Below are 17,429 nucleotides of genomic sequence, written 5' to 3'. Positions count from 1 at the left end.
GTCCTTTGAAGTGTTGTCATTTTTATCTGCATGCTTTGCTGCTTTGTGTGTTTTTAATGCAGTATGTCTTGTGAGTCTTGTGTGTATTATTGTGTATTATTGTTCTAGTATTTATGTCAGTTTTAAAAGCTCATTAGAGCTTGTGTTGTAACATACAGCTTTCGAATTTTGAACTATGTTCTGACAAAAATTATAGAAATGACAGCTGCTGAACTTAGGCGTTTTTCATCAAAACTTGGTCTCATGCATTGTCAACAACATCACAATGACTTGCAGGATTACTATAAAACTTAATGGGTTTTTGGATTACCATATTGGGATGTGCATATTGTCAGTAACTTATGTTTAAAGTCAATTTGCAGTCATATTCTGTCATTGTGTTGTCAACAACAAAATAAATAGTAATGATTGTGGTTTAGAGTTTGGTGTTTTAGAAACGGCAGCAAAGTTGTGTGTAAAGAGTGGTTAGTCTATTCACCATAAAAACTGTGTCCAAAATGAATCGTCGTCCACACTGGTCCCCAAATGTACAGGATTCAACAAGCCCCCCCTTTTTTATGACATATTTTGTTATTGTGTGGAACCACCAAATTGATTTGGATCAAACTTTAAAATAGGTGGTGAAAAATGGGTGGTGAAAAATAGGTGGTGAAAAATGGGAATATGTATTAAAGATTCTATGAAAGTTTCAGAGGTGTAAGAGGAGTTATGGGCAACAGAATGAATGAAAGGACAGACATCCCTTTCACTATTTACCCCCACACTTTCCAAATGGGGTATAATAATGTTGTACAAGTACTACCTTTGCCTGTGTACATTGTCCCAAATACAATCTACAAAGCATGCACTATTACAGTATTATGAAAACAAACAACCAGAACCAAGCTGAAATAGAAGATTTCCGAATGGAAAAAACAAAGTCCAAGGGTCTTTTAAAAACAAAAATTTATTTATGATTAAAGTAAGTCTTCATCTGAGGGAAGAAAACCTATGCAGTGTTCTGAAGAACAATGACATGGTCTCTCACTCTTATGACAATCACTAATAGGTCCATATGAATAGGCTATTTCATCATTAATTGCTATGTCTTTATTTGCAAACAGGCATATCTTAGGCACCATGGTATCAACTCTTACTGGAACCATCGTCAAATTTGGTGAACAACTATGATTAATATATCTCCCAATATTTCCAAAATTTACAGGATCAACATATGTTTTCATTACTCCATTTTTGCAATGCTCTCTTACAGTGAGAATGTAATTCATATCAGATTCTTTCTGTTGTTTTGTTCTGTGTTTGGCCTCTGATAATGAAATTATTTCCCCTGCATATTCACATACAAAAGTTCCCTTATGTATGATATCAAGTGTTCTCACTCCTAGCCCTTTGTTTTCTGTTACAAATATTTGCAGTTTAATTGTAATCCCATGTTGCACTACTCGATTAGGACACTCTATTGAACATGCACATCTACTGTTGCATTCGAATACTGGATTCACAGAAGAACCAAGATACACAGGTTTGATTCTATTATGCTCATAGGCTATTCCATAATTCATGAAACATTTGCAATTGATGTCACAAGCAATGCAATTGCAACCAATGAGTCTGCTTTCAAACATGTCCATATCACATCCAGGCCCTGGTATGTTCTGTGTAATGTACTGAAATAATGTTAAAATGCATGGATATAAACATATATAAAGTTTACTAAGGCACAAATAAATGTCTGTTTCCAAATACCCACCCCTAAAAATTTCATGGCCATTTGGCAAAAGCACTGTTAAGAGTCTAGATTGTTTACCCTTAACTCAAAGTAAAATGTTTTTGAACAAAACGAAGTAATTTCCTACAAGTACCTAACCTATTTATTCTTGCTGGTAGCAGGAAAAAAGAGAACTACTTTTTTTTGCCTAAGTAATAACTTGGTATATCAAAGCTTGGTCATTTAAAAAAAAAGCAATAACTTCAAGAACTAAAATCAAGGAAGAATTTCTTGATGATTGCCAAAATTCAGACATTCTGTTCAATTTTGTACTTCTTCGTCACTTTTCAATCATATTTCTGGCAAAGAAATGGTGTATACATCCTAGAAACAACTTCATATTTAGTGAATACATTCATTATTACATAGCTTGTCATTACTCCAACAATATAAGTGGTTGGAACTTCCATTCCTCTATACGTTAGGACGGCACCAACCAAGTCGGAAAATAGCTTGCCAGACAACCTTTAGCACTGCTGGAGTAAACTTATCATGTGCAAAAAATAAAGTTGGTTTTTTTTGGGAGGGGTGTGATGTTGTGGACAATTTTCTGGAACTACATATGTCAGGAAAATTAAAGACAAAAATATGACATAATGCACAGAAGTGGAAAGTAAAATAACCCAATTTCATTTATTAACATTAGCATCGTAACTCATCGGACAAAATAACATTCTGACCACTGGAATGGGTTAATCCAGTGTACATAGATAAATTTCTTTTGGTTGTTCTTTGAAGGTCTGAGTATTTCCAATAGTGATGGGAAATATAGTTGTGTTTGTAAGAAAAAGAAAGCTTAGTGAATCTGACTAAGTAGAATTTCCCCAACATGTATCATCGTGGAGTCAAAACCATTTATATGCTCTTGGTATATTTTATGACAGTAAACAAAAGAGTCCTCTCCTGTTGTACCGAAATAACATTTTTTCAGCCTGTTCTAGACTGGTTGAAATATGAATTTGAGTATAAATTCAGAATTATGACCCTCACAGAAATATTGAAGAATTTAATAAATATTTTGAGCAGTTGACATAGTGCAGAATAAAGCTTTTGAACAAATCTTCAGGATCCCACGTGTAATATTATATGCTAAAAAATATACCAAAAAATGAGGAAGACTATTAGATTCAAAAGGTAATGCAAATATAATAATATACTGCTATAGCATCTTCAGATGTATAGCTAGTTCCAATGTATTATTAAAATCCCTTTTTGTCTGAAACTGATTGCACACGCCTGGTCAGAGGTCAGAGGTTGCAGCACTGAAACTAGTTGTATAACATAAAACCACGCATTTTATCTTTATCTTTCATGTTTTGTTTATTGTCAAAATGCGCATTTTGACTATTAAAAAAATGAAAATATCTGACAAAAACATGAAAGATAAACATAAAATACATGGTTTTATGTTATAGAACTAGAAATTTCCTTCCTTCCCACTTAATACATTTCGTCTTGCATGTTTACACAATGTCTTTGCACTATTTATTTTTTTTTTAATATAGAAATGTTAGTTATTGCCGATTTGTATTATCTTAAACTGATATCTTAATTGTATAAATCTGCTGTGTTCAAGTATAGCTGTAAGTCTATGACTTGTACAAAATGTAGGAAATGAACACTTTACAAAAACGACAAAAGAAAAATTAGTGGTGTTGGTTTTTCCTCAACTTTACCTTTGCACTCTTGTATCTTGAAATAAAAGTCTTTTCGTTACTAAAAATTCGTGTTTTTTCAAGGCCTTCGGTCCAGTCAGACGTATCTTCCTGGCTTATCATTTGAAACACAGAAACCGGAAATTAATTTTCTAAAATTTAGAATAATATCGGATTACAAATGTGGTCTCTCCGGAAGACTTTAATTCAACTTGCAGTGCAATATTGCGAAATATTTCCGCTCCATTCACTTTTTTTACCTTTTTGGGCCCAGTCACTTGCTATACAGTCCCGTTTAATTAAATTCCAAGTTTACAGTTATCATATGCAGACGGTACTCGTATATAATATATATGAGTACCGTGATAATATGATATTATGCTTACATGTACATGTTGTTAGTCCGAGGACATTGGTTCTTTGAATTTTCCAGTAAACCATCTGAATTTACTCACTGTTACGTGGTAAACGGTTTATTTTTCCCTCGTGACTGAATGTTCATTCGGCACACTTCTTTTTATCTCGTATATTCACTATGATTGCAAAGTCAGGAGTATTGGGGAGAGTCATAGAATATTCTCATCCTTTGAAGTTTCAATCAAAAACTGGTCAGTTAATTGCCTCAACATACAACAATCTCTTAAACTGTACTAAACTAAATATTTATATAGTTTACTTTTGTTTATCAAGATTCAGAATGTGGTATTTGGACCGGGTTTCATACAGATTTTCAAATTGAGATTTACTCGAATCCAGCTTCAACAAGATGGCTTCAAATCAAATCAAATCAAATCAAATCACTTGAAGTTGAAGATTTGAGAGAAAACTCAAGAAATCTCATGAGGAACACTCAATATGAGATTTTGATGAAGCCAAGGCCAGTTCTGTTTTGACTCACTGCCTTATCTTAACAGTCTTTTGACTTCTAGTATATTTTAGTTAGAATTGGTTGTTTTGTTAAAGTTTCCTGACGTTGTAAACCTTTTAGTGTATATCGCATGAGAATACCGATAAAAGAGAGATAAAAACGTAATACCTGAAAGTGCTGAAAATTTATATTTTAAATGTGTTTGTGTGTGTGTGTGCTTTAAGAATGTTTATTTTTGCGCAATTATTCGTAAATCCATATAAATTCAGTCATTAAAACAGAAAGTTGCATTAAACCTGGTATTTATTACATATAACAAGCACTAAAATTTACAACACATTGTATTAAATTAAAATGTATGTACATAAGATTATTATTAGCTAAAGTATATTGAACAATACAACAGAGGCGGAGCACAGAAAAATGTAGAGTTCAACACATGATTTCTTTTCCAGTATCTTCGTTTGAGATTTCCTCGACTGTGGGAGATTCGTATGACATGGGAGCTCTTGACCTTGGAGTTTGCATGACCTTCTGAAGCTGCTGGGGTACATTCCTGAAAAACTGTGAAATTGGTGATCTTGTCATTGGCTTCACCATGGCAACGGGTTTGTCCTTCATTGTCGACGACGGAAACGGCCATTGGTTAGTTTTAGGGTTTGAGAAGGGAGATGGTGGTGCGTCATTTGCTATGCTTGATTCGCATTGCAGAATAGTAATGTCTGGCATTGGTCTCTTCTCGGGCAAACTTGATTCGCTGGTTTCGCTACTTTGTCTTCTTCGGGGTGAGAATATGGCACTGCGTCTTCTTTTATCTGGCGACATACCAAGGTCGATAACGTGGACCAGAGATCGTCTTGCTGATTTCTTCGGGGTTTTAGCGGGCGATTCAAGTAAAACGCTATCATCCAGCGTCTTTAGCGGGCGGTTCTTTTTCGTCACACTGTTCAGATACAGATTATTTGGTATTTCCATCTCTTTCCATAAATTTGACACTTCCTCTGCAAGATCTGTAGGTACTTTGAATAAGTTATTACCACATTCGATCATGAACGTAACCATTTTACAAAATGTCTTCGCAATGGTCTGAAGTTCAGTTCCGGTCATTGTCTTGCTACTTAAAAAATGCGGTGTGAAAATGATGGCTAGGTTTTCTGCTGTCATTAGATTTTCTTGAACTTTTGCTGTCCTATTCAACAATGTAACCAGTGGTCTAAGCAAGCAGTAGTTCTCTCCCGGTAACATGAGCATCAACAGCTGTAGTGCTTTCAAAGTGTTGGTTCTAGATTTGTCGGATTCTGTTAGATTTGATGCCAAATTGCCGTACACATTATGAAATCTCGTTGTAAGCAGTGGCTCAGGGAGGTCACCTATAAGGTTTTTCAGAACGTTAGCACAATCATGAGCAGATATGCGTTCATAGTCAATTGGAGCACCTTCTAATATCTGTCTCTTTACGAGTTTTTGACGTACGATGTTTCCTGTTTTTCGGAATAATCCTTCATGTGTGATGTTGTTGCTTCTTCCAATGAAATCCATCAAGCTTGTTAAAGTGTCAACAGTATCTTGCGTTAGTTTTGTCCCTTCTCTCTTTCTGTTGTATTTCCTGTAGAATGAGAAGGTTCTGCGTTTAAGTGCCGTCTTTCCTGCGGGGGTTTGACGAGCGCTCATTTCCGGGAAGTCTAGAATATCCAATTCTGTAACTCTGGAAAGGTTGTGCAACATAATTTCTTCAAACTTAGTTGACATACTGTTCTTCAACCTAAACACATTTTTCTCCGCTTGTTGTTGATATCTGTTTCGTCTAAGTGATGACGTCGACATTTTTGTTTTCTCTGTTTCTACGAATAAATTAATACAAGATAAAATGACTGAATGATGTCCATAACGTTCATACACGTTCATTTATATGTTAAAACTTCTCCATGCTACTATAAATCTCATACTTGGTGACTTATTGAGAAATGTCATCGGTGAGTGAATTGAGCTATGCGATGAGTTGGTCGTCAATAAGAAAACCGTTAATTACTCCCCGTATCAACGATTACCCATTTCAGTAAATTGGTTTATTGTAACCGCAATAAAAGACATATATTCATAATAATGAATTGCAGTATGTACGTACAAATAATAGCAGTATGAACCTACAAATATATGTTATATCATTTGCATCGTATATCTATAGAAAAGGTCAACAATACAAATGAATGTAGAAGTTGTACAAGATTTTTTTTCAATAACAATTATGATTTGTGCTGAAATATCCATATGAAATTTTTTTTTATTTTTTAAGGGATTTCTAACTACTATTTGACATTTTGAATATTTGTATTTCATGTTTTACCAAACAAAGTTTTCTTTAAACTGAAGCTCCTGTATTTCGCGGCTCCTCTCACTATCTTAAGATCCATTTCATAAAGTTTTGTGCAAAATAATTCGAAAAAGAAATGATCTTTGCAAATTTTATATATTTCCCCACCCCAAAATTACTAGATTTTATCTTTGTCTTCAATTGATGTATCAATATGAATCAGTTATTATTTCAATAGATTGTTTAGCCTAAATGCATAATTATAACGGGCACGCGGGCCACGCAGGGATATTTTAAGTCCTTATAGTAATCAACTAATTATGTGTTATTATAACACCTTTTCAAAGTGCTTTGACACCTGAATTGAATGCCGATATTTTCTGATTAAATACACACATATAACATTGTCTTTTTTATATTGAAAATGAAGCTAATTAAACATCATTAGTAAGACAAATAAAATCAAAATGACTAATGCTAAGAAAATAAAAAAAATATAGATTAAAAAAGATTAATGGTTCAAAGAGATTCAACTGATAATAATAATAATAATAATAATAATAATTATTATTATTATTATTATTATTATTATTATATAAATTATAGTAGTAATATAACTAAATTAAAAGTACATATATGACTTTCAACAACACGGGTAATTCAAGAGAAAAAGTACAACCAATCTTTCAAAACATTTTTTGAAAGATATCATTAAAATAAAAAATAGAACTGTATAATCGTTCTTATAATTCATTGTTTACATTTTGCCTTTCAAATTATTACAACATTATAAAAAACACACAAATTTATGTTGTTGAATAATTGAAAAAAATATTATTCTTATTACATTTTTGGTGTTTTGGCTTTTCTTTATTTTTTTTAAATTCCATTTTTGTGCATTTCAGTTTTGAATTTTCAATGGCATTGTACATTTGTATATTGGAGTGTCTTTGTGAATTTAAAAAATACAGTAATAAAGTAAAAAATAATGTCATAAAAATTTCAATTAACACGACTGGGGGACTCCGCTTATTATGAACTAGGAGTTCATTTGGTGTCATCATTCGACCCTTCGGTGTTAATTCCATTGTACACGCCCCACGAGGGTGTGAAATCTGATAACGAAGTTGACACATGAAGACCCTATTTATTCATTTGTTCATTATCACCCTGCCCCATCTTTATTAATTGACTATTTTATGACAGATCACTGATAACGGTGGGCTAATAATTGTAGGACCCAGAATATAAACCATTCAACATTTGGGAAATTTCAGAAACCTTCTTTCAATAGATAAGTGAAGACGTGTAAAAATGGACTTTGACACACCACAGCGTGTACTGAAGTATAGAAGCTTCAGAGTCAAGAAAGAGTCCGAAGGTACATACTTACTTATCATGTAATTAATGTATATATTGTAAGACTTAAATTGAAAATATTTATAATTGATAAACTTGCAAATTGTCATTCTGCCCCCCCCCCGCCCCCCCCCCCCCATAGTTCAATATTTAAGTAAATAATTTACGATTTTATTACCGATTTTCTTCAGTGACTCTTTTACTTGGTATTTTATTCTGAACTAGACTTAAACAGCCAAAAAGGACCCTGTGGCTTAACTCCATTTTAAATCTCTCTTTTTTTGTCACTAAAAACCATGTTTGTTTTTGTTAAAAAAGAAAGAAGTTTCACATTTTTTCTCTTATAAAGTTGTCTTTAATAATTATTATAGACAACTTTATAAGAGAAAAAAAATATCTTTATTTTTACAAATTACATCAGCTATTTAATTTAGAAAGTTTCAGACAACTGTGCACCTTGAAAAAAATATTTATAAAGCTTTTAAAATTAGTAGTAACTGTCTCTAAAAAAAGATGTGAACGATTAGTTTTCATTTATATCTTATAAGTTTCATGTCTGTTATCTTATTTCTGCCATGTCAATTGACTTTTATGCTGTTTAACATTTGGTATAACAAAGAATATAATAGAATATTTCACTACTAAACGAATGACCAAGTTAATTTAATTCGGAGAAGCGGTTATGTTTCATCCCGAGAACTGTTATCTCCCTTGGGGTCCTGACATGACAAGTTGACACTTTCAATTTTCACATGATTTATATTTCGTCATTGTAATTACAAAAGATCATATTAAGTTAAGAACAAGGAAGGGTGAAATGTATAAAAGACGACATTCGTGTAAGTTTTGATTTTTTGCATTTAAGGTATTTAATACAAATCTGGAATGGTGTTATTTATATGTAGATGTGTGACACTTCTCAGAAGTTCTTACTTGACACCGTAGTTTTCCCCTGAAAGGTCTGCGCTATGTACAGTTGTTCGTAAATCGCGTTGATAAATCAATACAAAGAAATGTGAACATGGTATCCGCAGAAATGCACAAAAATGCATTTAATACGTGTAACAAGATGTAGACCGGAGACACCGAGACTAAGTCGTTACAGTGTAAAGTAGTTTCTATTGTATTTGTCGTTTTGAACAAGTACTGATCGTATTAGACACCATTTTAATAAATAGTTTTATTTACTTTCAGGGACCCCAGTCCAGTCAACTAGCAGACTATCAAATAACCGTCGTACCAGACTACAACAACCCGACAAGTTCGTCTGTCGTCTGCAAAATTGCATGCCTCTCCGGTTCCGCGAGATGGTGGGATCCCTTTTGTCCGCCATCCTTGGCATTCAACCCGACGAGCTAGCGACCCTTATGAGACCATTATCTGATTCAGCACTCAGACAGAAACCCGCTATGTCATTCTCCAAGAAGAAAGTTCAGAAACGCTCCATCATCACCACAGAACTGTCTCTAGAAAACCAGACTGCCATACTCGAACTGATACATTTTCTTTCCCAAGACGAAATCATCGCTTCAGAAGGTATATTCCGTAAAACCGGTAACATACGTAGACAGAAACAGCTCAAGTCCAAACTGCAATCTGGTAAATTCACACAGAAAGACTTGTCAGACCTATCTTCACACGACTGTGCCAACGTATTAAAGAGCTACATCAACAGCCTTCCAGAGCCTCTACTTACACTGAAATTGTTCAACGTATTCGTCAAAATTGCAAACATCACCAGACCCACTAAAGAAGAAACCAAGACCACAAAAGTCACTGCCGTCCAACTAGCCTTTCAACTTTTGCCTACAGACAACATCAACCTGTTGAAACCGCTGATCGCTCTACTTAACAAGACTGCAAACGTTTCCAGTAATTTGATGTCATCCTACTCACTTGGTATTCTGTTCGCTCCTCATCTGCTCTGTGACCGCCACACATCACTTGACAATCTCCAGTCATCTCTGTCCAACGTTTCTGACCTAGTAACAGTGATGATTGACAACAGTGCCAAGCTTTTCACCGCACCAAAGGAGTTATCGACATCTGCTGCTAGCTTCTGGCGCGAGATGGAAGTACCAAACCAACTGTATTACAACACCGTCCAGAAGAACACAGATACTACACCACAGAACACAGACGTCAATCACACCACGTCCAAAGTCCATGTCGTAGAGTTGGAGCCATCAACTCAAAACATTCGACAGATCACCACACCTCCAAGGGCTCCAAGAAAGCGACTAAGCAGTGATACCTGCGATGGCATACCAGAGAAACGACCAACACCAGAGGTTTTCCTATCGCCCGGATGCAATGTTAACTACTACAGACCACAACTCAGCAAACGTACGAACTCCATTATCTTCGGCAAAGTACTGACCGGTTCCACAGACAAGCCTGTCGCTATGGTCAAGCCGATGCCCCACTCACCGATTTCACAGTTCTTTAAGAGTGTACCATTAAAGATTCAACGTGTGATGTCTACTCCAAGATCTCGTGCACCCATGGCTTTACCTCAGTCACCTAGCCTGCGCAGTACTAAGTTTTGAGACTATCACTGACATTTTGTTGTTAATTGTTTAAAACCGTGTTATTTCTTTTGTTATTTATTGCTTCATATTGAATAATTACATTTGAAACTAAAGTATTTGTCTGTTATTTATGTAAAAACAAGAACAGAAAAGCAGAAATTAACATGGTACAACAATCCTTGAAATAATGTTCGAACATAATTAAACATGAACCAACCACGTCTAGTCACGAAAACGAGTGTTACAGCCATTTATGCAATTACTCCTTTATATACCTGACGTAAACCCCCTCCCCCAAAAAAGTCCAAGGCAGTCGTTGATACGGGTATACATACTACAAACCAAACAAAAACCCAAAGGCTGTCGTTCATTAGTTACACTGACTTTTAAAGAACCATGTTCAAATTAATCTCCGTGTAATAAATACAGTTCGTCAAAACCTGTTTGGCAAGTAGATATTTCACTACGTAAACGAAATCTTGTTTTTCACACTAGCAAACTGTTTTCATTCAGATACATAATAATATATATGAACAAATAACCTCCACAGTCACATGTTGCAAAGGATTTCAATGTTTTCTATGGTCTAAATCCCATTTAAAATTAGTTCAAAAGAGTTCTAAGACATGTGAGAGTTCCACAATGCAGAACGCTTAGTATAACAAATCATTTACATGTCACAGTAGAGCTCTGAACACCTACTTACCCTTTCCTTTGTAATTTTTCCAGGGCCAATCAAAAACCGAATTTTTTTCTTCATCTATTGAAAATAATATTTTGATGTCATCTCACTACTGCACCTTTCACATAGACAGCATGATTTATTTTTTTGTCATTATTTTTAAAACCAACTTTTTTGCACTCCAGTGATTAGACAATATTTTTTTCCACACTTTCCAAAAACAAACTCTTCAAAATCCATAGCCCCCACCCCCGAAAATCAAATGGTTGCTACCTAATGTTATTACACGCCATCTAAAAAGTATATATATTATATAAAGTATATATAAAATATGTCTGCTTAAATATATTTAATCTATCAAGTTTGACAGTTTTGTAACAGTTTGGGATGTTAGAATTTTTAATGTACGCATTCTATCCTTTTCATGACGGACTGGCATACACATTTTATATTTGCTTGATTTTTTTGTGAATCGTATCTGAATCGTTAAATCGTTTCTGTCCCGACATTGGAGTTCAGCGATTCACCAATAAAGTGCCATGTTTTATTATAAAATATTATTTTCGAGTCGCAGCTTCGATTGCAAATATGTAATTTAATTTATTCAAAACGGTGTGTATATAACACATGAAACTAAATGCTTCGCTTCTGGAAGCGAAGCAATTACTCGTGGGGTGGTTATTCTCGAGATCACTGCTATAATACAATAATAAATTTATTTATAAGAGTGTCACGCATTGATCTTACAATAGATATATACATAGACAATTACATAAAATTAAAGATCAATATCCAGCCTTATTAGACTTATGAGACACTATTATATACATGTACATATATAAAACATTGTAATAATACAAATAATAAAAATCTGAAGAAAAAAAAATCAACCTTAATATATGTCGATGAAACACAAGATAGATTAAACAAAAAAATGTGCGGTCATCGTTCGAGAATAAATAACACCGAATTCCCGACAGTTTATCAACATTTTAATCAACAAGAACATTCAATCATCTCTATGAAAGTTCGTATTTTAGAAAAAAAATTACCATCCTACAGATAGTCCCGTTCTAAGTAAAAACTATCGTATAGAAGAGTACTGGATACGCAGACTAGGTACTGCAATACCTTACGGATGCAATGACAACATCAAAAGTATAGGAAACTTTCCAAGCCAATATAACAATAGCATAAATGTGATGAGTTTATTTGACAAAACTCCAAGACGAGAAAGGAGTCATGGCCATCGCCATTATACGTCACCTAAGTTACATGCTGTCTCAATAGACGGTCTCCTTCCTTTCATACAAAAACCTCTTGGACTTCATCACATTAGAACCAAACTATTCTATACCTCTCACTCTTCTACACTCCCTTTACAAAACAAGTCTTGATCCTCCTGTTTCTGACCCTACCTCATCATTATACAGACTTGTTGCCATCATTTTAGATATTGATTTCCACAGACTCTTTAAACCAGTTTGTGTGAAAAGTCAAGATGAAGAAAAACGATAATTTCTTCCATTACCGTTTGTTAACAAAGGTATAGATGCAATTAATTTGGCTAACATCCTCCATCTCAAAAAAGTTACCAACAAAATCCCCCCATATTCCCAGGGCAAATCCATACCAATTATTTCATATTTCTATACTTCACCAATTGCATCCAAAATTTTCAATTGTAAGATGTTATTGCAGAACCTCGAGATTGAGGACTTCAAGGCTAAACCACCTGACTGTTCTTGCAAAAACTCTCCATTCAAATGTGGTCCTTCCGGTCATCGAAATCGAATCTCTGCGTAATATCCTTTCTAATGAGTCAACGAGTGCCAATGCTACATCATTTTTCAAAGACCCAGATATAGCAAAAACTGTCTACTATACATGAAAAATATGTTGTTTTTGTCTGCAAAATGTTTTACATCCAATGTTTATTATCAGAGGTAGACGTAGAAAGTAATAACATAAAAATTCCTTAAGCTGTTAAGGAGTTGTGCTTATGAGGTTTAAACATGTAAAGCCATTAATATGAATTATCTTTCAAGTCCACCGACAGCATTTAAGTTCCTTCATGCACATCTACATATGATGCCAAACCTTTCTATAAAAAATACATCAAAATCCCTTGAGTGGTGAAAGAGCAGTTGCACATAAAGAGCACTTGATTTTGATTATCTCCGTTTGGAATCACCCAACAGTAATTATATTCCATCATGCACATCTACATATCATACCCAACCTTCATAAAAAAATCATTAAATCCCTTGAGCGGTTTAGGAGGACTTGGGCTTACAAGGTTTTAACATATAAAACCCTTAATTAGATTATCCCCCTTTGGAGTCCTCCAACAGTTATGAAAGTTTTAAGTAGGTCAACGAGTGCCAATGCTACATCATTTTTCAAAGACCCCGATGTACAAAAACATTATCTACTATACATGACAAATATGTTGTCGTACCAGCAGACAAAGCCCAAAACAACATTGTTTTGCCTGCAAAACGTTTTACATCCAATGTTTATTATCAGAGGTAGACGTAGAAAATATAGTAATGATAAGACCTATACTGATACCACACTCTCCAAAAAAAGAAATTGTGGAAAACCATAAATCTGTGCTATCCTCTTTTGGTCTCTCTACAAAGGACGATGACTGTGATTTAGCGTCTATGTACTGAATTCCTAAACTCCACAAGAATCCATACAAACAACGTTACATAGCTGGATCTGCGAAATGTACTACCAAACCTCTTTCAAAACTTTTAACTTCTATACCCACAGCTGTCAAAGAGGGTTTGTAGTCCTACCACAACACTTGTTACTCCCGTAGTGGTATTAATTCAATGTGGATCCTGAAAAAATCGAAACATCTTTCGGAGACAATCAGTTCAAGACTATTATCAGAATATAATATCATTAAAATCTATAATTTTTCAACACTGTATACTTCTGTTCCACATACTCAGTTAAAATCCCGACTTAAAAACATTATACATCGTTGAATTTCCAGAAAAGAAGATATACCTAGATTAGTCAGATCCTTTAATCTCAGTTTCCGCTATATAGATGACATATCTTGACCTGCACTCAGAAATCGATGGTAAAGGAAAACTATTGACCAAACTTTACGACAAACGTGATGACTTCTCATTCAAAATTGTCAAATTCCCTTTCATCTGTGGCAACATCCCTTCAGCACCAGCGTATGGAGTGTTCGTATCACAGCTCATACGTTATGTCAGATATTGCCGAGACTACGCAGACTTTTTGTATCGCGCTAGAATTCTAACAAATAGGCTTCTGGAGCAGGATTATGTTGCTACAAGATTGAAGTCATCACTACAAAAGTTTTATGGTCGTCATCATGAACTCGTGGATCGTTACCATCGTTACCATCTGCGCCATGAAAACTGATTTGTTCAATGCGTCATAGTTTTCCTTTCCTCTTTCGTCTACCCCGGCCTTGACTTTTTATGAGCAACTTGGCGGGTGTTTCTAGAAAGGCAGAGGACGCTTACCCTACCGGTGAACCTGGTCCATGCTGCCATTTTTTAGTGGAGTCCGAGTTGCTCATTTGCTTTTGTTACTTTGTATGTATGATTTTAGTTACTTTATGTTCGTTGTTGTGCATGTCTGTTTTCCATGTCTGGTCTTAGTCCCTGGGTTACATTCTTTTGATTATCGCTAAAACCTTGGTTCCCTTGATTACTCTTTGAATGATTAAACAAAATATATATAAATTTATCATTTCATAAAAAAATTCAATAATACCAATTAATACTTTATTAAAACTAAAGATAAGATACTTCAAATCAAACTTGATATAATTTTTAAAGCTAAAAATAAAAAAGTACTCAAAATTAAACTTTGTAAAACAAATGTAAAAAAATGGATAGATTTAAAATATGACATATAAATTTATCATTCTTGTGTATGAATATATCTTGAATAAGCCAAATGAAATCAATAAGGAAAACGTTAATACAATGTAATACGCCAATATATAATTACAGTTTTTGAAACGCATAAAGATACTATGGTTAGAATAAGACTTTGCCAATATAAAGAAAATACTCATAACATATACATGTTAATGCATTTGTAAGTAAATAATGAGTTTTAAGCCAATAATTTACGAGTCATTATGATACCATGTGATCAAAGAGGAATTCCCTCACCGAAATTAGTGTATACCTCCACACAACTCACAACTGAATACAACAACATTCACACATTTAAAACTCAAACACAGGAATCATCACCATCAACACAATCATCATTATCGTAACAAACATAATTGACCATAATCGTAACATCCCTCACACCATCACATTTAGACACACCCCGCATATATACCATAAATTATAGTAACAGTAGGGGGAATATTGACCCATAAAACAGATTCTTATAAATAATTAATTCAGAAACAGTTTTCTACGGATATAAGATCTGTTTAGAAGATAGCAAAGTACCCTCTGAGTGTCATTACACTTCATTACACTTAAAAAATTTTCATCGTCTAAAATGTTAAAATTTTCGATATGATTAGAGCATACCAAAAACAATTTATATCGTATGTCACTATATAGAGAACATTCAATAAGAAAATGTTTCTCTGTTTCAACTGAACTATTGTCACATAGGAGACAAAGTCTATCATCAATCGGAACTGGCGGCCTGGAATATCTACCGGTTTCATAGGCAAGTGGTAGACAGCCAGCTCTGAAGAAAGCCATAGTCCGTCTCTCCATTCTCAAAATGTTCAGCTTTACCTATTATTCAGTGTCAACACTATGTTGATATTGACGGTAAGTTCTCAGCTAATTTCCGTTTTCTAAGTTACTTCTATCGTTAAATAGTTCCGCATGCCACTTGGAGTCATCCAGTTTTATTAATTTCTCTGTTACACTTCTCGTCGCACATTTTGTTGATGTTGTTTCATCGTATACCATGTCTCTTATATTCAGTCATTCTAATGTTTTTCTACTTCAAATGTCCAACCTTTTCGTCTCCGTGATGCTCATCGCCAAGTTTTCTGACATTTCCTATTATCATCAGATCGTACTAATCTACACAAGAGTATACAGTAATTTACACGTTATTTCATTACAGCAGATGTCCAGCCCATATCGCCTCTTGCAGAAATATTTGAGGTCAACTTCCCTGTAGACAAGAAGAATTCACATGCTCTATTTTGCACTGATGATATACAACTGAATTGTTTAGTTCCCTAAACTCCACTCCTGTACATCAAGATTGGTTCTACTGTAGATGTATATAATTACATATACACTTTATAAGTCATTCCACCTACGGCTACTAACTTTGACACCAATGACCCAAGAGCTCTACTTCCTGCTTTTGAAATTTCTTTTGCGTGTTTGTTAAATGTCAGGTGTTCGTCGAACCAAACTCCGAGGTATTTGTAACTGTCACAATATTCAATGTTATTATCAGAGCAACGGAACATTTATTCTGATTTCACAGTTGACTGAGTTCGAAAGTGAACGACTTTAGTCTTTGTGTTGTTAATCGAAAGTTTCCAATTTGTACACCAGTCGGTTACAGTGTTTAACATACATTGCAAGCTATTTTCATCTGGTGAAATTAACGCAATGTCGTCGGCGTATAGAAGAATGCTCAGCTGAAAATTATCTATAGTGACACCACAGTTTAATGCGTTTATTCGGTCTGCTAAATCATTTATGTAGACAGAGAATAGTGTAGGCGATCTTATACAGCCCTGTTTAACGCCAGCTTCTACGTCGAACCACGGGGTTAAATCACTGTTGACTAGAATCGAACATTTCAATTCTGTATAGAGTGATTGTTTTGCTGCTAAAAATTTTCCACGTACTCCAATACGTTTGAGTTTATACCATAGCAAATAATGTTCAACACTGTCAAATGCTTTGTGCATATCAAGAAAGCATACAAACGATGATTTTTTGCTATTTTTCGATCGTTCAAAATAGAGTACGAGGAATGAATGTGCTCTTCACAACTTCGTTTACTACGAAAACTGTTTTCACATAGTAGATCGTTGTCTTCTAGCCAAGAGGTGAGACGTTTATTCAATATATAACAGCACATTTTACATGGTACGGATATGAGAGTGATACCTCTATAATTTAATGGAATACGATCGTCATTGGATCGTGGTTTCAAAATAGAATGTATAATACCGCTGTTCCATTGTTCTGGCACTCTCCACAGACTAAAACATCCACTGACTGTTTTAAACAGAAGATCAAC

General features: G+C 34.5%; 3 protein-coding genes and 1 pseudogene across 3 annotated transcripts; 1 reads left to right on the top strand and 3 right to left on the bottom strand.

Annotated features, from left to right (window-relative positions):
• Positions 1-928: 928 nt before the first annotated feature.
• On the bottom strand, positions 929-3,580 carry LOC148629692 (histone-lysine N-methyltransferase SETMAR-like). Its single transcript, XM_088555392.1, has 2 exons — positions 3,445-3,580; positions 929-1,667 (listed from the first exon to the last, which is right to left on the bottom strand). Exons 1-2 carry the CDS (start codon positions 3,544-3,546, stop codon positions 957-959), a joined length of 813 nt encoding a protein of 270 aa, XP_088411518.1. The 5' UTR covers positions 3,547-3,580; the 3' UTR covers positions 929-956.
• A 1,005-nt stretch (positions 3,581-4,585) lies between these two features.
• On the bottom strand, positions 4,586-6,115 carry LOC148629691 (rho GTPase-activating protein 19-like). The gene has a single exon (XM_088564778.1). It carries the CDS (start codon positions 6,113-6,115, stop codon positions 4,724-4,726), a length of 1,392 nt encoding a protein of 463 aa, XP_088420904.1. The 3' UTR covers positions 4,586-4,723.
• Positions 6,116-7,916: 1,801 nt separating this feature from the next.
• Positions 7,917-10,510, top strand: LOC148629690 (rho GTPase-activating protein 19-like). The gene is made up of 2 exons (XM_088564777.1): positions 7,917-7,983; positions 9,156-10,510. The coding sequence occupies exons 1-2, from the start codon at positions 7,917-7,919 to the stop codon at positions 10,508-10,510; spliced, it is 1,422 nt and encodes a 473-aa protein (XP_088420903.1).
• Positions 10,511-15,132: 4,622 nt separating this feature from the next.
• On the bottom strand, positions 15,133-17,200 carry LOC148629689 (uncharacterized; annotated as a pseudogene).
• Positions 17,201-17,429: the final 229 nt, after the last annotated feature.

The sequence above is a fragment of the Perna viridis genome, chromosome 1 (genome assembly GCF_037379345.1).
Source record: "Perna viridis isolate PV_CMFRI_1.1 ecotype Kerala chromosome 1, ASM3737934v1, whole genome shotgun sequence".
Classification (NCBI taxonomy): Eukaryota; Metazoa; Mollusca; class Bivalvia; order Mytilida; family Mytilidae; genus Perna; species Perna viridis.
Note: the sequence above shows the minus strand (reverse complement) of the source record. Positions and strands in the feature narration are given on the sequence as shown.